This window comes from Sphaeramia orbicularis, chromosome 24 (genome assembly GCF_902148855.1).
Source record: "Sphaeramia orbicularis chromosome 24, fSphaOr1.1, whole genome shotgun sequence".
NCBI classification, from domain to species: Eukaryota; Metazoa; Chordata; class Actinopteri; order Kurtiformes; family Apogonidae; genus Sphaeramia; species Sphaeramia orbicularis.
The window spans coordinates 22,590,694-22,617,263 of record NC_043979.1 but is presented as its reverse complement, the minus strand read 5'-3'; the positions used below and the strand labels follow the sequence as shown (position 1 = coordinate 22,617,263).

General features: G+C 37.1%; 1 protein-coding gene across 2 annotated transcripts in view; it reads left to right on the top strand.

The window, feature by feature from the left end:
• The window catches only part of LOC115415160 (estrogen-related receptor gamma-like), a 41,003-nt gene extending 17,430 nt beyond the window's left edge, over positions 1 to 23,573 (top strand). For both annotated transcript variants that reach the window (XM_030128638.1, XM_030128637.1), the window contains exons 2-8: positions 346 to 591; positions 707 to 864; positions 2,654 to 2,770; positions 9,802 to 9,912; positions 12,467 to 12,649; positions 20,395 to 20,664; positions 21,707 to 23,573. In XM_030128638.1, coding sequence (XP_029984498.1) covers positions 359 to 591; positions 707 to 864; positions 2,654 to 2,770; positions 9,802 to 9,912; positions 12,467 to 12,649; positions 20,395 to 20,664; positions 21,707 to 21,951 — 1,317 coding nt within the window. In that variant the 5' untranslated portion in view covers positions 346 to 358 and the 3' untranslated portion in view covers positions 21,952 to 23,573. The remainder of the gene's footprint in view (positions 1 to 345; positions 592 to 706; positions 865 to 2,653; positions 2,771 to 9,801; positions 9,913 to 12,466; positions 12,650 to 20,394; positions 20,665 to 21,706) is intronic.
• Positions 23,574 to 26,570: the final 2,997 nt, after the last annotated feature.

Genomic DNA, 26,570 nt, shown 5'->3' with positions numbered 1-26,570 from the left:
AGGGATGTGGAGACAGACAGGTGACTAAAGAGAACAGGGTAATATCCTTGGTCTTTTTTGTGACATATTCATGATAATGAATTCACCTGTAATTTAATAGTAAAGATATTCCAGAGCGCTTCTTACATATTCATGGTTGATATTTGTCTTAATAAAACTAATCACAGCCCACAGACCTGAACACCAGGTGTTTAATATTAATGACAACACCAAGGTGACTGAATATAACATTGCACTGACCTGAAAGTCAAAAATCATTAAAATTCTGTATGTTAATAAGGAAAGAACATAATCAACTAAATCGAATCACCATTAAGTGTTCCCTCTCCATCCACTCTCCTCCAGACATTTAGGCAGGATGTCAGTGAGGGGCTTGGACCCCACCTGTCCCTCCTCAATAAAGCGTGAGCCCTCCAGTCCCAGCCCAAGTTCCCAGGGGGACGTCAGCCCGGCCCAGCCCAGTCCTGGAAGCTCATCCTCAGACACAAACTCCAGTTATGGGCCTCTGATAAAGGGCCACGGTCACAGCAATGGGCTGGACTCTCCAGGCCTCTATGGTCACACAGCGGCCAACAATGGAGAAACAAATAGGTAGGTGGATGCAGCATGTTGTCACTTCTCCATTCTGAGCTCACTACATTAAAATCTTATAAATATCCCTCTTTCTTTCCCTTCATTACCTCCTCTATTCTTTGCCTCCATCCAGGCGGTTTGGAGAGGAAGACGGCCAAGTGAAGTGTGAATTCATGCTCGGTACAGTTGCCAAGCGGTTGTGTCTGGTGTGTGGTGATGTGGCCTCCGGCTACCACTACGGTGTCGCTTCCTGTGAGGCCTGCAAAGCCTTCTTCAAGAGGACCATCCAAGGTAAGACACAACACACATTCATGCACATAAACGTGCTCCATTTCATACTTAGTAACAGAGTTTATTGTGCATGGCTGATAATACCTTCCTGCATCATAAAAACCTGTTTTACGAGCAACACAGTGAGACAAAGTCGTACCCTGAGCATTTGTTTTGGGATAAATAAGCCCTGATCAGTTAACTTGCAGCTTCCGCCTCCTGCCTCTTAAACTGTGCAAAGGCTTTAAATGCAGACCTGTTTGCAAACAGTTGATAAGCATTTAAACTTATGGCATGTTGTGTATATAGTCAACATGTTTAAGTTTAGGCTTTCAAGTTTCAGATAACATACCATGTGGTACGGAAAGTGCTTATTCGCTTCAGTTCTGCAGCATTTAGCATAGAAAGCCAGCTGCAGTGGATGTTCGAAATGCTGTTCTTCTGTCAACTCATGTCCCAGGTCGAGGACTTGGCAGTTTATGTTGTGTTTTGGCCCCTCAAAATTAGCTACTGTAGATGGGTTCAAGGGGCAAGTTGGATGAGCGGCTGTTTGCTCAAACAGGGAGATGTGATGTCTGGCTCATCGGATACTTCCTGTTTCAAATGGAGGGTGGCAGCTGAGAGCGCCTGCCACTGGCTGAACGCCATCAGACTAAACATGCACATTAAGTCTCAATCAGTGTGACTCCGATTTAGATGATGGATGTTTTTCAGGCCTAATTCCAATAATTGTGAGCTAAGCAGCTAAAGTTAATGTTTTGATGTCATCCTAATATCATATCTGCTATTACTAACCAAAACATCTGGTGTGCGAAAGGAAAATCAACTCATGTTTTTATTTTTGCTTTCTAGGTTTACTGAAAATAAAGTGACTAGAGGTTAAAAGGGACATCTGACAGATTTTGAACTTTTAACATTTTATGAGTAATTAAGTAACTAAATGGCGCATACCCATAAAAGTTTGTGCCTTTCAGGTTTACTTCCAGCCTACTGTACTCTGTTTCCATTCCCAACACTGAACATTAAAATGCCTAAGGTTCAACATGTCCAAAAAAACCCAAAAAAGTTAATAAACAGGATAATATTTGACCTGTTTTACTGTTGTAAGTGTCCTGTCGGTAGTTTTTTTAAACATCCCTTTTCGTCATTGATTAAAAAATAAAATGCTCTGGGATGCAGAGCATTTGTTCACTACTGTGTGATCTGCAGCTGTGGGAAGTGGCCACTGAGGACCCAGTTCTGTTAATGCACCCAATGACAAACTCTCCACCATTAGCATCATGTCATTATTCATTTTGAAAAAGCGTATTAACACCAGAATGCCTGTGGTGCAAATTGGAGATGGGATTTTGAAAGGCAAAGAAATATCGTGACTGGCTTTCTAATAAAATTCAACTGCATTATGGGATGCACAGGATCCAGAGTTTGGTAGTTTTGAAGGCACTGACTGTGGACTATGCCTATTTTGGGATTTCAAGGTAGATTTGGTGTGAAAACCATGAAAAACCTCTAAATAAGACAGTGGTGCAATGATGCAAATTGGAGAGTGCTGTATCAACATAGGCTGTTTTATGTCTTGTTCTTTCACCTGCTGAGGGACTGCAGATGAAAAGTAGTTATCTTTACCAATTCTGGTATATTTACATGAGTGTATTTTTTATACGACAATGTTCATAAATATGCATGGTCCCTATTAAATGAACCAATAAAATAAATGAACATAAATGAAGTGATTATACATAAATTGTTAATTTTTCCACAACAGCAATGTAAAATCCTAACTTTTTTACTCTTTCTTGGTCTCCCCTAGGTAACATTGAATACAGCTGCCCAGCGTCCAATGAATGCGAAATCACAAAGCGAAGAAGGAAGTCCTGCCAGGCCTGTCGATTTGTGAAGTGTCTGGCTGTGGGCATGTTAAGAGAAGGTCAGCGATACACCAAAAATCACTTCCAGACCCAGATCCAAACATTGTTTGAAAGATAGCGAGTTACTTTTTTTTGGAATTGATTGGTTGGTAGCTTTGGCAGTCGTTCAAAACTCATTCTTCAGACACTCGAGAGAAAGCACCCAGAGACTATAAACCCTAACACCGGTCTGAATGAGGTTTCTTTTGTTTTGCATTCCTGAAAACAATACTCAGATTTCCTTCCTCCTTTTTATAATTGACACCCTGTGATTATTACTAAATGCCTTTAATGTCTCACTTGATAAACTAGTGGTTATGTAGAGTGCAATGAAACTTAAGACGACTGACAGTTAGACTTATGGGCCCTCATGCCAGTTGTGATGTATGTGTCGTGTGTGTGTGTAGTAAAACCTAAACAATGCATAGCTATGTCTTAAAAAGAGAAGCGCCTTTTAACCATTCGACTGTGTCAGCCGTTACAACTCCATTTATGTCCAGACACATTATGTTTGCGGCACTGTATTTTGAATATTGAAGCAAATTTTTATTCAATTTACAGAAATGAACACTCAAAAAGTTCCATTTATTGTGGACAAGTGAGCAATAATTTCCAACCCCAACACACAAGATCCATTTTTAGATACTTTGTCTCATGTGACTTTATGTCCTCTAGGATTCTTATCATTCCATCTGCCATTTCACAAGCATTTTCCAACTTTTTGTAATGCTCGGCTATTAAAAAATATGGATGTGTGAGCTTTTAAACACAGAAAAAACATATTAATGGTGACACGTTTACATTCCAAAACGTGTCTGTAACAGTGGTCAGGTGCTGCTTTGGTCTGCTTGTGTGCCTGTCTGCTGACATACTGTCGTCCAGATTTAGAAGTGACTCAAAAAGGAAAACATTAGCGACCTCCTACTGTACCGGCCACTTGTTGCATGCTGCTTCTGGCCAACAGATGATAATAAAAGAGGGGAGGCCAGATAAATATGTGTGAGTGTGGGTGCATGGTGGGTAAAATGTAAGGATTATTTAGGTGACGGTAAATGTTAAGACAAAGCTTAGCATAGAAAAAGAATAACAAGAGGATAAAGGCTACGGTTTATTACAACTTGGGTGGTATTTCTATAGTTTTGTCCATAATTGTGAAGAAAACACCGAACAACAACACAGACAAAGCAGAGTAATGCCCACACGTTGCAGGATTATAGGCAGAATTTTGTAAATGTTTCACTTTTTATAAGAAGTGACTGTGCAATATCTTGTTTCCTGCCCCATTAAACTTTGTTCTTTATGTTTCCAGTTCTCAGCTTTTACTTTGGTGTGAGTGTGTGATCATAACCGACAGAAATAATGACCGAAACTATAAAAAAAAACCAACATCCAAGTTGTAATAAACCAGAATCATCTTTTAATGCTTCCTACTCATTTCTGAACATACAGCAGCATCCTTTTATCACTGCTATGCCTGTTCACAAATGCATCAGCTACAGATTTGTGGAATCAAATCATCTTTACATCAGTTTGTGTGTTAGATTTGATCTAAACACACATTGGCGCACACACCTCTTTGTGCTGTTGTGCCGTTTTTCTAAATTAGTCGCTTTTAATAGGATAGGGGCATCAACAGCATCCCAGTCCACCTCTCAACTACCCCCCCGCCCCTCTCTCGCCACCCCTCTTTGCTTTCCCTCCCCCCTCGTAAATTCCTCCAGATGCCTTGTGGGATTCCTGGACCTCCGTGAAATGCGAACTGCCCCTCGTAATTCCAGTCGTAAGCGCCCTCGTAACGCGCTTCATCGTGTCTCGTAATGCCCCTCTTCCCTGGAGAGACACAGTAAAGGTTGAGACAGAGGAGCTGTGAGGTTTAATGGGGAGAGCCAGAGACGTATTAAATACACAGCTAAAAGACATATAGACCTCAGGCAGGATTTGATTAAGCCGTCTTTAGTGCCCAATTCTGCTGTTGCTGTGTGCTACCATGGGCGGTAAATCATTTTCGGTTACAAAATGTGCTTAATATTTTAAACCCACACTTTGTATAGGCCTATGTGTGATTTTAACCCTTTAACTCTCAGAGGTCTTTGGATATTTTCTTGATTTTCACCTTTTTAACCCATAAAGACCCAAACATCCACTGACAATCAAAATCATTCACTGATCTAAAATGTTTAATACCTGTTGATCCACTAATCCTATCAACACAGGTAAATAATTGATCATCTTTTCATGGTCGTCAGATATGACCCATTTGGACATTCAGGGGCCTCGTAGTTGCCATGGAAACACCGTCATCTTCTACAACATTGATTCAGCAGTAAAAAGCATGGAGTTGGATCAATGACAGTGGATGGAGACACTTGGTTTGTGTTGAGTTAATGATGTATTTTTCAGAAAAAAATTACCTTTTTCTTCAGTTTTCTCTGTTTTGGATGTAATATATAAACTTTAAACTTTAATCTGAGCTTTAATGAACATCTACATAATCAGTACATTAAATATAGGAAAATACCAGATTTTCACTTAAAAACGCAAAATATATAGCATAATATTAGGGTAAATGGTGATAAATCAGGTTAAAAATAGAGAAAGTTTCATTTGAGAACTGCCACAAAAGCAGCACTGGGTCTTTATGGGTTAAGGTACTTGCAAAAGTGTTTAATATCAAAATGTTCAGGGCAATCTCAGCTTTATGTGAATGGAGGCCTATTTTATCCTAGAGCACTGTAGAAAGAGATAATTCAACTCAAATGCTGAAAGTATGACGTCAGATTTGTGAGAATGTTCAAATCTCTTGTGAAAACACACCTTTACTCATATGCATGAAGTGTTTTGGTGCTTAAATATGTTTACCAAAGTCTTAACTCTACTAATGTGGTGCATCCAATGTCTGATATGAATAAAATAATAGGTAAGTGTGGAAAACTTGTCTAAAATGATATTTAGTAATATTGTTTTTTCATTGAAAGACATGCATTAACAGGTTAATCGGTTAATCTAAATTGCATATAGGTGTGAATGTTATTGGTTGTTCATCTCTTTATGTCACCCTGCGATGAACTGGTGGCGTGTCCAAGGTGTATGACACCTTTGCCCATAGGTAGTTGGGATAGGCTCCTCCCCTGCGACCCTCTGGAGGTTAAAGCGGTGCAGAAGATGGATGAATGAACGTTTTTTCAACATAAATATTGTCTGTCAATCCGATTTCACCAAATGTGAGATAAATGAGGCTAAATCTTGATTTCATATTACATATCAAGCTTCATTACATGTGTGCAAATGAGAAAGGACATTTGAAAAGCTCTTGTGATCTGATCACGCTAGTGTGATTAGAAACTGTTAAGGGTTAAAACTAATGTTCGTAGACTTAGACAAACTTTATTGATCAGCAAAGGAAATTACTCTGTCACAATAGCTCAGTTGCAGACAAAAACACTAGCAAAAAAACCCAAAAAGCAGAAAGTAAGTGTGAAGAGTTAAAAGCAATAAATAATATAGATAAAATACACTAGTAAAGCAGAAAAAATACAATATTTGCATATGTACAAATCTACAGGAAATGGAAGTAGATATACACTATATACACCCAGGTGTGTAAGTGACAAAGGTGCAGTAATGTGACTATGAGTTATCTGTTTTATCTCATTTACATGGTCAGTGGTGTAACCTCCTGAAGGCTTAAAGTATCTGTTCCTATCTTTATTTTGTTAATCTGTATTCTTAGAAAAGCACAGGACAGAACAGAACAAAGAGACCTGTTTTCACTGCCAACTTTCTAAATTCTGTTCGTTTGTTGAGTAGAGGCAGTCGAGTAGGGATTGTAACCTCCACAGCGGCGACACACCGGCAGCCGAGTGTACATTTGTCACAATATCTGAGAAGCGTGGGATTGTTTATGGTGAACACAAGCTGGTAGAGGCAGCAGTAATGGAGGCGGGCGGGGCGGAGCGGGGGAGTGATGGCGACCTGGATCAATGTGGATCAGCAGATGGATGTTCATGGTCCTGATCCTACCAGGTGTGTTTTGGGAACTTGTAAAGTCCCACCATGTGATGATCTAGACACCCTGAAAAGAGGCCTGAGTGATGAAAGAGGGGAAAAAATAGATCAATGTGCGAGTGTATTGAACCCTGATGGGCTGTGTAGAGGTACAACAAGGATGTGTGTGTGTGTCTGTTTTGTTATCCACCACAGCTATTCTTGGCCTTTTAGTTGTCAGCACATTCCACTGTGAAGAGTTACACTTAGCCTGATGTGTCTGTATGTGTGTGTGTGTGTTTAAGTGTCAGATCCAAATGCACACAAATACAGTTTTCGACCACATCGAACTACCAAACCTGTTCGATTTAATCCAGTGTTTACAAACAGCTTGGGTGAAATGTGACAGCAACACACAAGCAAACCCTCTCATCCTTCGTTCAACTCTTGATAGTGCCACCTGCTGAGTGCTGAGGCTAATCCACACTTACTATTTGCCCTCCATGACATCACAACAGGGTCAGGGGGCACTTAGCTTACCCTTTAATACCCCGCACAGCGTCTTCTCGCGTGTTTAACTTTTTAAAAACTTCTCCTTCACCCCAAAATGGACGCCGTTGATGGACGACATCATAGCGATGTGTGTTCTCTTTTAATTATGTCAGAAAATACTAGGGGCATTTCTTTGGTCTTAATTGATGGTGGTTAGTGGTGCTGTCAATTACTTGGAGAGAAGTTAACCCTTTAACCCCTGAGCTATGATTCCAGGTAAACGTTAACATATTAATAAATAAACTGTCACAGAAAATATCATTACAAAGCATTACACACATGCAATTACACATCCCATCAGCCTTAACCATACAAAGGATTAAGGAACTATGGAAAATGAGTGAGAGTATTAACAAATGACACATTATTAGTATCAGTTACAATGACCCTTAGAGGATTTTTTGATCTACAAAATGTTTTGTCATACTTAAAACTTGAAGACATTTTAATGGAAGTACAATACTATGCCACCTCTAGGTTTGTTGTATTTTAGAGTTGAAATGAGCATACACATTTATGTCTCAGTCTCTTTTCTTCAGATATAACAAGAAAAAAATACAGGAAATGTGGGCACAGTCTCGAAAGGTACAAAAAACTGATCTAAATTGGTTCTAACGGTTAAACTCACTATTTAGTGTGACCCCTCACCCCAAACAATTATAAATATCTGACAAAAACATAAAAAATGAATGCTATAAATCTCATATTGTCTGAACAAAAGGGTTAAAGACATGTTGCATCCAAAGGGATGTTCGCACTACTGTAAATACTTCCTCTCTGGTTGTAGATGTAGCTTTTTACCAGTAACTTTTTACTACTGTACATACTTCAGATATATCCAGGTTGTATCTTAACATAGAGACAGACAAATACATATGTGTGGTCATTATAACTTTACTAAACCAACCTAATCTGATCTTGGGTCAAAGAATTTAGCATACTGTATGTGTTAAATGTCTCCCTTTTGTAAATAACTACAATAAATAATAAAACTGTAGACTTAAGTGTAATGGAGATGCACACAGAAAAGTGAGATTTCCATTTACATGATAAACCATCAGTTTTCATGTCACAGTTTAACTCATAAAGACCCAAACAGCTACCAGTGACCAAAATCATCCACTGATATAAAATGTTTAATATCTGGTGATCCACTAATTCTGTCAATACATGTAAATAATTGGTGTAAAATACAGTTTGTCATCTTTTCATGATCGTCAGATATGACCCATTTGGACGTTCAGAGGCTCCGTAGTGAACATAGAAACACCATCATCTTCTCCAACATTGATTCACCAGTAAAACCCATGGAGTTGGATCAATGACAGTGGATGGAGACACTTGGTTTTTGTTCAGTTAATGATAGATTATACTGAAAAAGTCACTTTTTCTGTTTTTGAAACAATAACCCTTAACCTTGCTCTGGTGCTTCAACAAACATCTACATGATCAATGAATTAAATATAGAAAAATACATTATTTTCACTGAAAAAAATGTAAAATACAGAGAATAGTATTGTAATGAATGACGATTTATCATTTAAGAAAGGTTAAATCTAGAGAAAAAAAATAATTTAAGAGCTGCCACAAAATTACCACTGGGTCTTTATGGGTTAATGTCAAACTGGAATATTATACTAAATAATACAAGACTTTGGATATATACTAGCTAAACAAACTATATGCAAAACAACTAAGAATGTTGATAGATAGAATGTTAATAGTTGTAAATCCACCACACATCGTACAGACCTTATTGGGAAGACTTTACATGACTTATTGTTATAGATGTTCCATAAATATCTGTTTAAGAGAGGATACTGCCGCCTCATAGGTATGGAGTATTACTGTGAGGTGTCAAGTGGACAAATAATACCCTCAGAGTGCCTCTTTCACATCCAAGTGCCATTATAGATCTATTCAGCGCCACTATGGTAATTTACACTGTGCAGATCATGTAACCCAACACCACTACTAAAGACTTCCTGAGTCACAGTCACACTCACCAGACAGATGCATACATTAGTGACTGTCACTCATTTTGTTTGTGTGTGTGTGTGTGTTTCTCCTCCACAAGCACTAATCCAGTGTCTTTACCCAACTGCCCCTCTGCATGGACGCACTCCTAAATCCCCATCGCCATGGTGACACAGTTGCTATGATGCTTGTTAGGATGGGCAGTTGTCATCGGCTGCTCTAAAGTTGTCAGGTGTCACATTACAGGATGTGTGTTGATGAGGAGGCATTAGATACGGTCCGGTCAGTCTCCCTGGGATCATCACGACATGTTAACGGACGGACAGTGATTGACCAGCATCCTGATGCTGGATGCAGGAAGCGGTCACTGTCAGATATATAGATACTTAACCATGCATGCCATAACTATAAATTTAGATACATCTCCTTACTGAATGTACTAATATATTAACTGTATATTCAGCAGACTCCTAATACTGACAATATTTGACCTTTTCTGCTCATGCATCATCAGTGTCCTGTGTTTGTGTCTCTGTAGGTGTTCGTCTGGACCGGGTTCGAGGCGGCAGACAGAAGTACAAGAGGAGGATAGACGCTGAGAATAGCCCTTACCTGCATCCACAAAATGCCTTGCCCCAGAAGAAAACATGTAAGTGTATAAACTAAACATACACTGAACTTCATAGTGGTCTGGTGGTACAAGAGAGCAATGTTAGGAAGTAACTAGGATCATGGAATGGTGTTATACAGGTCCTACAGTTCCTAATCTAAATAAATATTATTATTACTTTATACTTTAGTGCTTTATTATAATCATCATTACTAGTTTTGCTATTATTAAACTATATATATGAGAATATGAACAGAATAGTTCTGAATTTGTGTGCAGAGACAAACTTGCAATAAGTTGCTGTAATGTTTGACTAAAAATGAGAAATAATAAATAGATTAATTCATGGTACACTGCAAAAATCAAAATCTTACCAAGTGTATTTTTCTCATTTCTAGTCAAAATATCTCATCACACTTAAACAAGACATAATCACCTAAAGGGTAACTTTTCAGTGAGATATAAGAACTTATTTTTAGACAATAGATCTTGAAAATCTTATTTCAAGAAATCTTACCTAAATAATTTTCACTTGTTCCATTGGCAGATTTTTTTTGTTTTTTTTTGGTTGAATCAAGCAAAAAAAATCTTGAATCAAGCAAAAAAAAAAAAAAAATCTGCCAATGGAACGAGTGAAAATTAACTTGGTAAGATTTCTTGAAATATGATTTTCAAGATCTATTGTCTAAAAATAAGTTCTTATATCTCACTGAAAAATTACCCTTTAGGTGATTATGTCTTATTTTAAGTGTGATGAGATATTTTGAGTAGAAATGAGGAAAAAAAAACACTTGGTAAGATTTTGATTTTTGCATTGTAGAAGCAAACCTCACATGCTTCACATGGCAAACGGATAGCCTACCCACATGAACTTCAGTCTGGTACTATGTTAAAGTCCTGTGTGTCCTACGCAGCCAAATAGCCAACTGGTGCTAATACTCCATTAACCCATAAAGACCCAAATATCCACCAGAGACCAAAAGCATCTACTGATCTAAAACGTTTAATAACTTTAGAGCCACTAATCCTATCAATACATATAAATAACTGGTGTAAAATAGATTTGGTCATCTTTTCATGGTCATCAGATATAATCCATTTGGACATTCAGAGGCTCCGTAGTTACCGTGGAAACACTGTCATCTTCTACAACATTGATTCACCAGTAAAACCCATGGAGTTGGATCAGTGACAGTGGATGGAGACACTTAGTTTATGTTCAGTTAATGATAGATTTTACTGAAAAAGTCACTTTTTCTTCAGTTTTCTCTGTTTTTGGTATGATAACCCACAAATGTAATATCAGCATGATGATTAAAATATATGATCAGTGAAATAAATACAGGAAAACACTGAATTTTCACTGAAAAAATGCAAAATGGAGAGGATAATAATATGATAAATGGTGAAAAATCACTTAAGAAAAGTTAAATAGAGAGAAAAAAAATTATTTGGGAACTGACACAAAAAATAGCATTGGGTCTTTATGGGTTAAACTGAACGGAACAAAAACTCATCCCCTCTGACATGGGAGCAGGTTAATCCTCTACTTTATGTTCACTCTGGAGTCGTGAAAGCATCTGTATCCCACTGGAGGCGCCTTGGCAACCCAGTGAAAATCAATCCAATCACATATGTACAGCGAAATGAAAACTATTCTGATTGGCTACAGGATTTGTTAATCTTCCAATGAGAACACAGCCTCATGTCACTTATACGGTGAAAGTTTTTAGGCCCACATGCAATCTCATTTGTCCAGGACTCTCAACCAGGAAGTGAATATATTCACACAGAAATTGTGTGTATTATTATTTTTTGCTTCCTTGAATTTTCATTTCTATGTTATGTTGTGCAAAGAAATCAGTTAGTAGCAATCAGGAAGCTTGTACCATTTCCATATTCGCAATAAATCAAAAAAATAAAAATGATAAAGGTTGATGGGAACTTCAGGAGGAAAGGTGAATATCATATCATAATAAGTGAAACATGTTTTTATTTATTTCAGAGACAATTTTTCTAAATTAATATGTCTAAACTACAACCCCTTTTGTGGCAGCCCCTCTCTTAAGTGATTTATGACCATTTATTATAATATTATCCTCAGAATTTTCCATTTTTCAGAGTAAATGATGTATTTTCCTGTATTTAATCCACGCTAATGTAAATGTTCATTAAAGCTCACAGTAAATTCAAAGTTATTTTATGAAAACAGAGAAAACTGAAGAAAAAGTGACTTTTTTTTCGGTGTCTCCATCCACTGTCATATATCAAACTCCATGGGTTTTACTGGTGAATCAATGTTACAGAAGATGACAATGTTTCCACGGTAACTACGGAGCCTCTGAACATCCAGATGGGTCATATCTGATATGCATGAAAAGATGACAAACTGCACTTTACCTCGATTATTTACATGTTTTGATAGGATTAGTGAATCAGAAGTTATTAAACAGTTTAGATCAGTAGATGGTTTTGGTCGCCAGCGGCTGTTTGGGTCTTTTAGGGTTTCTGCCAACTCTGAAACTAATCAGAAACCGGTGCTAATGAGTGAGTTTGTCCATAACTGGTTGTTTTCTTTGTCTCTTTCCCTCAGTTTCAGTCGGGGGTATGGTGGAGAACAAGGTGGTGTCTCTGCTGCTGGTCGCCGAGCCGGAGGGCATCTTCGCCATGCCGGACCCCACTGTTCCAGAGAGTGACATCAAGGCTCTGACCACGCTGTGCGACCTGGCCGACAGAGAGCTGGTGGTCAACATCGGCTGGGCCAAACACATCCCAGGTACGTTCCAGACTGAAGCGTGTTGTGTGACCCTGTCAGTTTGTCTGTCAGTCTGTACACCAGCGAACCACACACACACACACACACACACATACGCACACAGACACACACACATACACATCAACTCACATTAAGTCTCTAATCAGATCAGAGGAGGGATTGTTGTGACTCGCGGTTGCCAAGATGCTTGTTGGATGCCCCGAGCAGGGACGAGGGCATGTTGGTGAGGCGGTGTGTTATCTGTCAGTCATCCTGTGTGCGTGTGTGTGTGTGTGTGTGTGTGAACTACACTGATGTGTGTTCTTAATATATTGACCAGATGACCAGTGGCCACCTGGACGTTTAAAGTCATTTCCTGGGCTGCTGCTCTCTCCTTGTGCTGGCTGATTTACAGAAATCCTCCTGACACTTGGAGCACACTTTGACACAGGAAAAGAAGAAAGAAAATCCAGGGTTTTTTTTCTTTCTTTGGATGAGTTAGTGGAAAAAAGAGAAGTGCATTCTGACAGCTTAGTGGGATTAAAACTCTGGTATGCAGTTATGTTGACAGTTGTAATCACACAGCATAGTTCACACACTCCATTAATGGAGGAAACTACAACAATTTGTGGCTGCAATTTATGTTTTGTTATATATCTGTCAGTTGTTTACTCGTATAACCATGTGGAATTATATTGTAAGGTAAAGAAAAGAACAATATTTTGGTACCAAGAAATATTTAAAGGTGTCATATTTCGCTAAACCCACTTTTATTAGTCTTTGGTACATATATTTGTGTATTTGGAGACCCTAACAGTTAAAAAAAGACTTTGAATTTGAACCCTCCAGGTGCTGCAAAGCTATCTTTATAATAATTTTGGCCAAAATCTAGTGGAATTCTTCAACCTTAATTTGTTACATCTATAACTATTTACGTTATGACATTTCCCCATATAAGGTCCAGACTTCACGAACATTTCTTTGAGTACGCCGTAAGTGTTTGTCAGCAGTAGAAGTTGTAGTCCATACTGAAAATATGTCCAAACTTGGAACCAATTACCTAAAATGTTCACTTGTTGGCTGAACAGGACAGCAGCACAGCCAACAACCTGGAGGGGGTGGGGCATGAAGTGGTTCATGTGCATTTAAAGGGCCAGCGCTCAAAACAACCTTTCTGGTGTCATTACTCAGAAATAGGGTTGAAGATGGACCTGTGGAGTTGAATTAATGAAGAAATCAGACCCAAACATTGCATTTACAGTATATGTAGACTACAAGGAAGTGTTTTAAAATGCATAATTCCATTTTTTTTTTTAAAAAAGCTAAATATCACTCCTTTAATACTTAGTTATTTTTTGCACAGCTGTGTTTATCTTACACAGTATATTTTATTGACTTTTATATTTACATTATATCACATTTTTCCAATAATGATCAAATTCATTGAATTCGCTGAAAAAATATCAGTCATTTTAATTTGTTGCCATGTCAACAATGCTGTATCCCCTTCATCTACAGTAATATTTCACATTAATTGCTGGTATAGAATGAAATGACTGTGTCAACTTAAATGTAATGTGAACAAAAGTTTAATACACAATCTTAATTTTACCAAAGTGGTAAAAACTGCCATGATCCCAAAACATCAAATGCTGCCTTATATAATCTATTCACAAAGATGTGACATGAAACTTTTTACTTTCCATCTTCTGAGTGGATGTGGTCAGAATTTTTATGAAAATCATGTGGATTCATAAAAGCAGATTAATAAGATCTAAATAAAATGAAAACACACTAATATTGCATTCTATTGACTAACATTATTCCATTATAATTAGAATATGGTTTGTTTTTACCTCCTGTAGAATAGGTTTTAGTGTTTTATTGTGTCTGAGAAGTGTTGTTTTAATATCAGAGGATGTGTGACTTTTGAAAAACAGGTTCAGTATTTCCTGGGGCGACTTTAGAATGAAAGAATTATTCAGAATCTGTAAATCATGTTCACTTCTTTGACTGGAATGAGAATAATTGGATCTGCCAAATGTGGCGGGACAGTGGAGAAAGTATGTGACAGTAAAACAGGAAATCACTTCCCAGTCAACAGTCTTATTCTTCTGTCTTATTAAAGTTTACTCCAATTATGTCTGTTATTATTGTTTTAATTCCCCCTTATGGCAAAAAGTACAGATGGTAAATGATTAAAAATGAAAATATTGTCTTTTCTGAGCCGAGACAGTTTTTAGTGATTTAATTCAGTGTTTAGATCAGGGAACTTTGTGTCTCCTCAGGGCCCAAACTTATAAGAACATGACTTGCCTACATTTTTTTAAAAGAATAGAATAGAATAGAATAGAATAGAATAGAATAGAATAGAATAGAATAGATGTTTATTTTCACTGTCACAGGAACAATGTAAAATTCATTTAGCAGCTTTGTTCTGTTTAGCAGCAAAAACAATTAGTGCAAAAAAGGACTGTATAAAAAAATCACACAAAATGTTTAAAAATGTAAGCAATGTATGAAAGCTACATGATAAAATATTAGATATACATGTACTACAAAAACTACTGATACATACAAAAAGCTAACTTTATTATACAGATGAGAAATATGTATAACAATAAGGATATTATATATATTCTTAAGTGTCAAAACAGTCTTTTTTTCGTTTTTTATATTTTTTATCTCGTTACTTCCTCTACTCTTGTTGTCTTTTACCTCTTGTTAATCATTTTACATCTTTTCCATCGTTTCCATTGTGGCATTGAGGCCTCAGCTCTGAATGTTACATGGCTTTACTGAGACTACAAAAACATTATTACTATATATTTAATTCTGTCCAATAAAATCAGCTATGTAACACATTTTGGCTTCAGATCCTACATTTGGGAAACACAGGATTAGATCATTTACCAAGCAAAAATGTAAAAATATTAGTTCATTTATGATCCTCAGACATAAGTCTTCATCCACAGTTATTCTCCTTTTCATCTTATAACCCTTATTACATGTTTCTACTGGTGAAGAAGGCAAAAGTTGCAAAAATAAAGTGTATAATTTTCCTCATTTTTAACATATACGACAGTTGAAACATTGTTTGGACAAAACGAGCACTTGAATACATCACATAGAGGTCTAAGTCTAAGGGTTTACTGTTGTTTTTGACCTTGCCAAAAGTCAAAAAGTCAAAACAGGCACGTCATTATTTACCACATTCTAGATAAATGAATTATCTGTGTTGATTTCTCCTGTCTCTGGTTTTGTCGTCTTTCCTCTAACCGAAGCGTTGACTGCTTTATCAGCCGTGTTTATCCACACCCAAAACATCACCAGGGAAACACCTGGGCTTTTTGTTGATGCCTTGTCTCTGGAATGCTTACAAAACAAACAAAGCAGCTGTGTGTGTATGTGTGTGTATGTGTGTGTGTGTCTTCTTGTATCTCTCTACTATATTTGTCCCAGCGTTCCTTCCTACATAGTAGACACAAAAAAAAAAAAGAAGCATTTTATGTGTCTGTGCGTGGATGTTTGGTATTCCTCATCAGCGTTTCTGTTAAAAAAGCAAAAGCATCACAGCAGCTCCCCTCCACACCTCCTCAGGGCTCGTTCTGTCTACCTCTTTTCTCCCGTTGTTGGCTATTTACTGTCAGTGCAGGAGGCACAAGGAGTCCAACTGATGGGTGTATTTGTGGCCTATTGCCAATGGAGGAGCAGCGGCGAGAGGTGGCCGTAGACACAGCAGATACCCACCTGAGGCTACACACACACACACACACACACACACGCGCACACACACACACGCACACACACACACACACACACACACACCCACACACACACACACACACTAAGACCAGAAGAAGAGACAGACGGAGGAAAATAGACGGGAAGCCATGTTTTCCTCCGACTGTCAAGCAGATTTTAGCACAACCTTTGAGATGCAACATGCAACAACAATGAAAAAATGGAGACAAAAGAGAGAGGCAACTGGTTTCCACTTCCACAGTGTCAGATGTTGGAAAGTTACTAGTGCTAGATCTTTTTATCACCTGTTGGAGATCAAGATATATGAAGATGTGAGGCTTTTTACATTTTTAAAAAAAAAAAAGATTTTACCTGTTAAATTGCTTTAAATATCCAATACTGAAATAATAAATCAGTGACAGAATGGGAAATAATTCATCAAATTAACAGTCACTGGTTATTTTTGAATTTTTACATATCTTTTTTCAAATTGTTTTTCCAATCATATATAAGCACACAAATATAAATGGTTGCATAAGAAAACAAGTTACATAGAACAGCATATATATTATAGGAAAAAGAGAGAAATACACCAAGTAAAACATAATAATTACAGTTCAGTTCCATTCAGTCACTTCAACTGATTGTTGCCATACTTGGAAATATACAGATAAAACAGCTAAAATAAAACAAAAAAAACCCCACAAATGGATAAAATAATGTAGGAATTAAACACAAACAACAAAGTACACAAGGTAAATATGCATATAAAGTATAAAATAAGCAATAAAAAAATTATAATTTTTAAAAAATGCTAGAATGAGCTTATTCACTCTTTTTGCTATGAAAAACGTTAATTTTAGATGTCATTTAGTGTATATAATGTATATTATTACGAACGGAGGCAGAAAAGCCAGGTGGAGATTACTGCACAAAGTGAGAATTTTATTTTCCTTGGTCAGGATATGTACAGTCAGTCCAGCTTGTATTTACAAGGCTGACAATTAATACTGAACAAACAAAAACTCAAACTATGAATTATGAAAGAGCTGCAGCATCTGAAACCGACCACAATGAACATTTGAAAGATAAACAGTACCACAGTGCTTCAGTTTTAGCTTCACAGTTTGTCATGTCTTTTATGTATTGGGATTGTCTCTCTCAACTCACCATATATTTTTTAGTGAGATTTTTTTTTTTTTTTTTATCAATTACCAGAAATTTCAAGTGACCCCATTTGAATTCCAGGCGACCCCACGTGGAGCCCTGACCCCAAGGTTGAAAAACACTGAGATAGACCGACACAGGGATGGAAAAGAATGGGAATATGACATGAAATGACAAACTGGATAAGAGACAAGATGACAGTCAGGGGCTACAGCTGTAGTGGAAGTTGTAAAAAAAATAAAACAAAAAAAAAAAACAAGGCCAAAAAAAGGTAAATACACACACACAGCCAAAAAACAGATATTTAAAAGAAAAAAAAACAAAAACTGCCCCTCCTAGAAGCGTAATGGCCATGTCACATCGGCTCTGGATGATTGGCAGGACACGCAGCCCCCTTCGCTGCGAGGACGAGGGTCCTGGGTAAAGAGGCCCAGGCCATCTGAGTTCCTTCGCCCAGGGGGAGGTGAGTGTGATGAGGCTACTGTCCTGGCTGCTCCCCTCCCTCTGTGTCTGCTCTTATCAACCAGATTGACAGTGATGTGGGCTGAAGTCTGAGGGCCAGACTGGCAGATGAGCTGGCTAAAGACCAACTGCCCTCTATGCTTTTGGCCTTTTTGAGTCTACTGCAAGTTGGCTGTCAGATGTATGTGTGAAAGCAACTGTGGTGGGAGCGGCTGTGTGTTACTGCTGATATGATATAACTAACACTGGCAAGAGAATTAGCCCTAAATGTCAACTCTCTGTATTGCCCTCAGTGTCCTTTGCTTTAAAAATAATTTAAAGCCCTGTCTCTTCTCTTTATTGGAGCCTTATTTCGTATTGTCCTTAAAGTCTATCAGTATGTTGTCACACGGGTCCAAACATACACGCTCTCACCCAGGTCTCTGTCCCTAATCGATGGTCCAGTGCCACAATACTGATCCCTATCGACCAATGAAATTGTGCACAGACAGCGTTTCCAATCAATCAGGGAGCGATAGTGGGGAAATCGGCGCCACTGACGTCCCCGCGGTGATTGTAAAGAGCAGTGGATTCTGATAACAATCACTGATGGTGTCAAAAAATACAAACAGCTCCCCCTCCTCCTTCAACTCCCCGTAAAATCATCTGTTTAATTACAGTAAACGTGTGTGAGAGTGTGTGTATGTAGCTTTATATGCGGGGGGACATGAGTGGGTTTAATCATACTCCTGTGGGGTGTAATTGTCAATCAAAGTGGGTGTGTCCCACAGAGTGTAATTAAATTCACAACCTATTCCCTCCCTCTGTCCTTTGTTGTGCCCTTTACTGTGTGACCCTAAGTGTAAGTCATACTGCTGTAACACAATACTGCATCAGTGATATCAGAACAAATCCACCGTTATGATTTCATGGAGCTAATTGTAGAAGCTTTAGTTTGTTAATTTAAGATATCTAAAAACAACTGGGCCCGTGTTGTACATCTGTATATTTTTGATTGATCTATGACATGTTTCTAATAATGTTAAAATTCCCAGAAAACTGTAATTTTATTTAATTTAACCCATAAATACCCAGTGCTACTAATGTGGCAGTTACAAATTATAATTTTTTCTCTATATTTAACTTTTCTTAAGTAATTTATCCCCATATTTTTTTTTTCAAAATGTTTTATTATGTCGACAATCAAGATTAATGAAGTTACCATATTAGGTTTCTTACCTATAAGTCTCAAAAATAAAACATATTAAAAAAAAATACAAGAAAAACACATTTAAGGTGAAAGGAACATGTGTTTTAAAACATTAGAACATGGCTGTCAAACTCATTTTAATTCAGGGGCCAAATTCAGTTAAATTTAGCCTGAAATGGGTCGGACCAGTAAAATAATACCATAATTATATATAAATAATGTCAACTCCAAATTTTCCTTACATGATGAAAATGTTTACATCTGTAAACTATTTTTTTTAAAACAACGTGAATAACATGAACAACCTAAAATTTCTGTGCAATTTTAACAATGTTATGCTTCAGTTTATCATTTACAAATGTTCATTATAACTTACAGACCACAGTGGATCTACAAATACTCAAAACATTTAATAACAGGCAGAATATTGGTGCAATTACACGTACTTCTCTAAAGACATTTCAGGTTGTTCACATTTGTTCAGGATATTTACATTTTTTGTGAAATGATAGTTTGTTTTAGTGTAAATACAGGAAAATTACACAAAAATGTTTCCATTTACAAAAAGGAAAAAATTTAAAGTTGTCAGTATTTATAGGTTATTGTGATAATATTTGACTGATTTGCACGTGGAACCTAAACTGACATTTTTGCGAATATCTTAAGTGTAATTTTTGCATTTCACAAATTCATCCCAGGGGCCACACTGGAACCTTTGGTGGGCCACATTTGGCCCCCGGGCCACATGTTTGACACCCCTGCATTAGAACGTTACAACAACATAAGTGCTGATCCAGACACCTGTCCACATCTACATTATCATTCCTTACATTGAACATCATTCCTTACATTAGTACCATTACTTCCTGGTACCTAACAAAGCAGGTACACTTACTGTTCATGCAGAGGTGGACCTCACAGACCCTGTAGACCACATTGGACCTGAGATTGTTGACTCACTGTCCTCACTGGAACTGTTGCTGTCATTGTCTTGTATTGCATGCAGAAATTACCAAAAATGGTCACTTGCTCAATAAAGGGTTAACACCCCTACTGTAAGGTATCAGTAAAGTCTCACTTCTCTCTCTCTATGAATCCTTAAATATGAATTTCTCAAGCTTGAAGTCCTAAACTGCGTCTGTATATTGGATGTACAAACCTAAGCAGTCCATTTTTGTTCTGTTTTTTTTTTTTTTTTTTTCAGGCTTCCCGTCCCTGTCTCTAGCAGACCAGATGAGTCTGCTGCAGAGTGGCTGGATGGAGATTCTGATCTTAAGAGTGGTGTTCCGCTCGTTGGCTTTAGAGGACAAGCTGGTGTACGCCGAGGACTACATCATGGACGAGGAACAGTCGAAGCTGGCGGGGCTGCTCGATCTCAACAACGCCATCCTGCAGCTGGTGAAGAAGTACAAAACCATGGGACTGGAGAAGGAGGAGTTTGTCGTCCTCAAAGCTATTTCCCTTGCCAATTCAGGTACAGAAGTGTTTTCAATGAGTTTTTAATTTCTGTTTACATTCACAGTGTTGTATGAACCAGAGCTTGGTAGTTTGGACATTTTCATTAGTTTTTATTATTTTAATTGTTAATTGGTTTTAGTCAATTTCATGAGTGGAAGAAGTATATCTACTTGTTTTGTTGATGGATTGTTTAGTTCGACTTTTTAATTTACTTTTAGTGTTAGTTTTCAGGTATTTTGAAGAAAGTCTCAATATAGAAGCTAAAAAAAGTAGGATAAAATAAAACATGATTTACGAAACCATCAGGTTCCATATTGTGCATTTCTCTAGCACACTATGAACTATTAAGCAGGGAAAGAACAAATATTTGCAGGCAAAATTGCATTTTACCTGAAATTCTTTTTCATTTTACTTTGTGTAGTGTTATTCAATGCAGTTTTTAATCAAGCTTTTGTGTTATTTCAGTTAATTAAATCATTTTTCCAGTACTAGTTTTAGTTTTAGTACCTGTTTTTGTTACCTCCAGTAGCCCTGGGAAAAGCTTTCTTTGCTGCAAAAAAGGCCTGTACAAAAATAAGAAAATTAAACTCATTAATGGGTTAAAATGCCTATCTGCTAGTGCAGGAAGAAAACTGCACTTATCAAGTTTTCTTAAATAAGAAAATATTATCTAAGGACTATAGAATGCTTAAATTCTTATTTTAGGCATAATATATTTATTTCAAGTCTTCATAGTAAGATTTTTACTATATGATTTTCTATATGGGCTCAGTAGATATATGTGTATTGGCAAAACTGCATAAAACAAATAAAAATTTCTCGAGGGCAAACAGTTACTGTGTCCGTCATACTCATCGCCCAACGATGTAGCTTGTTTTGTTATAAATATTGCTTAAAATTAGTTGGAATATCTAAATGGGGCAGCTCAAGATGAACATTTTTGGAACAAGTCAAATAATCTTCACAATATTAAGTCTCAATAAGTAAATACATTTTTTAAAAATGGTTTTGAGGTAAATATTCCAAATTCAAGTCAGATATTCCTTTTGTCTCGACAGACTCCATGCAAATCGAAGACTCTGAGGCAGTTCAGAGACTCCAGGATGTCCTTCATGGAGCCCTGCAGGACTACGAGGCCATGCACCACCCAGAGGACCCTCGGCGAGCCGGCAAACTGATCATGACCCTCCCTCTTCTCCGTCAAACGGCTGCACGTGCCGTCCAACACTTCTGCAGCATCAAACAGGACGGCCGCGTGCCGATGCACAAACTATTCCTTGAACTGCTGGAGGCCAAAGCCTGATCTGAACACACTGAGGGGTCAGCTCCATCCTGACCTCCAACACACAGGTTAAGATGACAAGAAATGAAGGACCATGGGAAAAGCTGGAGTTCGACACCGTGTTTTTGTCCATTTTAGCTCGCATTTAAACAAAGTTCTGAACCTGTAATTGCCAGGAAGCAACTGGACCATCTGTAGTGCAACATCCCTCCAACTTCCATGAAACTTCAAATGGAAGTAAATGAGAGACTTTTCAGAGCTGGCAAATCTGCAAGAGACATTTGCAACTTCTCCAAACTTCATCTGATTGTCTGAAACTCTGAACTCAATGTGTCGTCCTGGTTTGACGTGGAAGAAGGACGACAGACAGCGTAAAATCAGAAGAACCGCCTTTTAGAGATATTAACAGTTACATGCCAAAAGTAGAGCTTCTTTTGTCAAAAGACCACCTAATACTTGAAGATCCTCCTGGATTATTTCATCCATCTCGAAGCCTGTTAATCTGCATTTTAGTGCATTTAGAGAGCCTTTAATGAGTTGATTTGATTTGTCCTTTTTTTATTGGTGAGATAAATGTGTCCTAAGAGGCAAGTCTTGCCAAAGAGTAAAGACTCATATTATTGAAAAATACCAGCAAATGTCCACAATAATATAATGTGGCCTGTAAGACACTCACATAAACCTGCATCCCTGCTCTGTCGTATATCGCAAAAATATCTACTTGGGAAACATTATGTAGGCAATTTAAGGGAATATATAAAGTGATCAACATCTCATAAAACAATAAAGGCCTCTTGATTTTAGCCGAAATTTTCAGGGACAGAGAACTACTTAATGTCATAAAATGACTGTGACAGCAATGTGATATTTATTTCAAAGTGGCTCTGTTGTTTTGCTGTTACTTATGTGGCATTAATGAAGAGTAGAATAAAGCAATTACAGTGGATAATTTTTTAAAAAGATTTTTAAATATCATTGTAAGATAATTTTTTACTAGCTTCTCTGCTACAGCACTGATATCTATACCATATCATGGAATTCAAGTCAAAATGATTATAAGTGGAGTATGTACTTGAAGATAATGTCGTAGAGTCGTGTAGAACCATAGATATAAATAACTTTACCTATGTAAAATGGCTGCCATACTGTATAATCTGGATTAGGGAGGTGCTTGATGTCCTTTCTATGGTAGAACTCTATGTGTAGGATGAAATTTGTGCACTACTTTTCCTTTTAGCCATAAAATTTGGGGAAACTGGTGGTGGCCCTCTGTTACTCTGTTAGTGTGTTTTGTGTGAAGAATAGTTAAATCTGAAATGTGTCTCTTACGCACATGTAAAATGAAGGGATTGAACTCTGAAGGAAATTCAGTACATTAAATAAAACATGGAATTCTTGTTCTTTATTAGACTCTTTAGGTACTGTGACACTAAAATGTGCATATTTTTGTGGCAAAATGATCAGATGTGGCGGCGATATGAGAGTTTAAATGTACGTACTGTACCTCTGGCTGTATATACGTCATGTCTTATGCCAACAAGGGATGTTTAAAGATGCAAATAAGCTTTGTTTTGGATGAGCTGTGCTGTGCTATCATTCTCAGGTGGATTCTTGGGCAATAAAGATGATCCCCTTAATGCAGAGCTCATATCTGAGTGTCATCTTTTCTCAACGCAGAGACAATAACACTTTGAAACAAATTCATTATGAGCTGGTAAGTGGATGCGGTCTGACAATGAACTGTCATTTCTAAGGAAGGCCCGTTACGGCACTTGCAGGCCATCAGAGCTCAGTTGGATGGAGATTTATAATTAACAGACATAATGTAATGAAGTCTAACAGCGGCTCGAGGGACCGCTGGTCATCAGATGCCAGTTGAAGCCGACGGAGGCAGAGGCAGGCGACTCATCCAGACATCACACCGCTATCCCTCCTCGTACCGCTGTAATTGTGTTGACCCTTTTTTGTTTTATCAGTCACATCATCAAATTTCACAATCCTCATTTTAAAAATATAATTAGAAATGACTACAGTGAGGAGCGACGCCCTGCTTTTTATTAAACTGGTGATTGAACAAACAGATATTTAGTCAGGATTACATGGTGGAGGAACCACTTTCAGTAGCAATCAGTCACAAGTGGTCCTGTCAAAGCATGAGATCAGAATGATACAGTAGAACGTATGTATGTAATGTATATTTGTCTTTCATGAGCCGTTGTTAGAAAAGATGAAGGCGTAAGATTTTCACTCTTCTCCAAGTTCAGTGAATGATGAGAGATCAGTGAGTTTGTGATGAGAGGAACACATCTGAGTGCACTGAAAGGTTTGTTAGACACCTCTGGTAAGTCATGTCTGAATATAGACTGTAATATAATATAATGAGTATTTTTCTCCATTTTTATAAGCGTTAACTCACATTACCATGATGCACAGCATTATTATCATCTCTTCTAGTGAAATGCTGTTTTAAGTGTTCCTATTTTCTTTGATGATCAGATGTCTGCTCCTCTTTACAACAGACAAGAGACATTTTCATCTTGTTTTCACTCTTTTTTTAACCCATAAAGACCCAAACATCCACCAATGTCCCAGTTTATCTACTGATCTAAAATGTTTAATAACTTCTGATCCACTAATCCTATCAATACATGTAAATAATTGGTGTAAAATACAGATTATCGTCTTTTCATGGGCATCAGATATGACCCATTTGGACATTCAGAGGCTCTGTAGTGAATGTGGAAACACCATCATCTTCTACAACACAGGTGTCAAACATGTGGCCCGGGGGCCAAATCCGGCCCGCCAAAGGGTCCAATCCGGGCCTTGGAATGAATTTGTGAAATGCAAAAATTACACTAAGATATTAACAGTCCTTTCAGTTCAGGTTCCACATTCAGACCAATTCAATCTCAAGTGGGCAGGACCAGTAAAACACTAACATAATAACATAGAAATAATGATAACTCCAAATTTTTCTCTTTGTAAATGTAAATATTTTCATGTATTTACACTAAAACAAAGTATAATTTTGCAAAAAATGTGAATAACCTGAACAAATATGAACAACCTGAAATGTCTTAAGAGAAATAAGTACAATTTTAATAACAAGATTCTGCCTGTTACTAAATGTTTTGTGTGTTTGTTGATCCACTGTGATCTGTAAGTACATGTGTAAATGATAAACTGAGGCAGAATATTGTTAAAATTACACTTATTTTTTCAGTTTGTTCATGTTATTCATATCTTTTGAAAAGATAGTTTGCAGATGTAAACCTTTTCATAATGTAAATTTACATTTTTCGCTCCAAAACATAGAGAAAAGTTTGGAGTTGACATTACTTATATATTATTATGTTATTATTTTACTGGTCCGGCCCACTTGAGATCAAATTTAGTTGAATGTGGACCCTGAACTAACATGAGTTTGACACCCTTGTTCTACAACATTGATTCATCAGTTAACCTTTTTTTCTTTTGTAACCTTTATTTAACCAGGAAGTCCCTTGAGATAAAATCTCTTTTTCAAGAGAGACCTGATCTTAGGCACATCAATATAATACAAATTAATTAACAGAGAATAAAACTTACATACAGCTAAGACAACATAAAATGGCTAAAAACATGAAAACATGAAAAAAATCTGAAAAGTTGAAGGATAGCAGTTATACACTTCTGTTAGATAGTTTGACAGAACAGATTTGAATTCACCCAGGGTAATGAAATGCTGAAGCTGAAGTGAGTTTTGGAAATTGTTCCATGACCAAGGTTCAGCATAGGAAAAAACTGTTTTACCAAGTTCTGAGTAGAAAACCTATAGAGTTTGATCATTGACAGTGGATGGAAATACTTGGTTTATGTTCAGTTAATGATATATTTGACTGAAAACTCCCTTTTTCTTCTGTTTCTCTGTTTGTTTGTCTGTTTGTCTGTTTCTGTCTGATATAATAACCTTCAACTTTAATCTGAGCTTTTATGAACATCTACATGATCAGTAAATTAGATATAGGAAAATACATGATTTTGACTGAAATAATGCAAAACACAAAGGATAATATTACAATAAAAGGGGATAAATCACTTCAGAAAGGGTAGATTTAGAGAAAAAGAAATCATATTGGAACTACCACAAAAGTAGCACTGGGTCTATGGGTTAAATGAAATGTAGCTGTAATCTAGTAAATATTTATCACTGTCCTTATTCATATTCTATGAGTCTATGAATTACATCCAAATAGAAAAGTACAAACAGATGCACTTTTTTTTTTCCCATTTATTTATTTATTTGTATCAGACATGTAAATAATTACAGTCCATAGAGTATAATAAACATTAAAAAACAAACAAACAAACAATAATAATAAAAAGGGTTATATATATAAAAAAAACAACACGCATGCACACACCCTATCTTCAATAACAAGTAGAAAGATGCTGGTGCCAGTATTTAACAAGTGTAGAATCTGCATAAAAGTCAGAGTTAACAATTGTAAAAATCACAACATTTCTAGAGTGACTTAAATGCAGTATAAAATTCAAAATTGCTTTCCGTAACATCTCATAATAAGAGCGAACATAAGAGCACACACAGTCATTGCTACAGTACTAAATGAAATGGTCTTCCATATGATTACACTGGT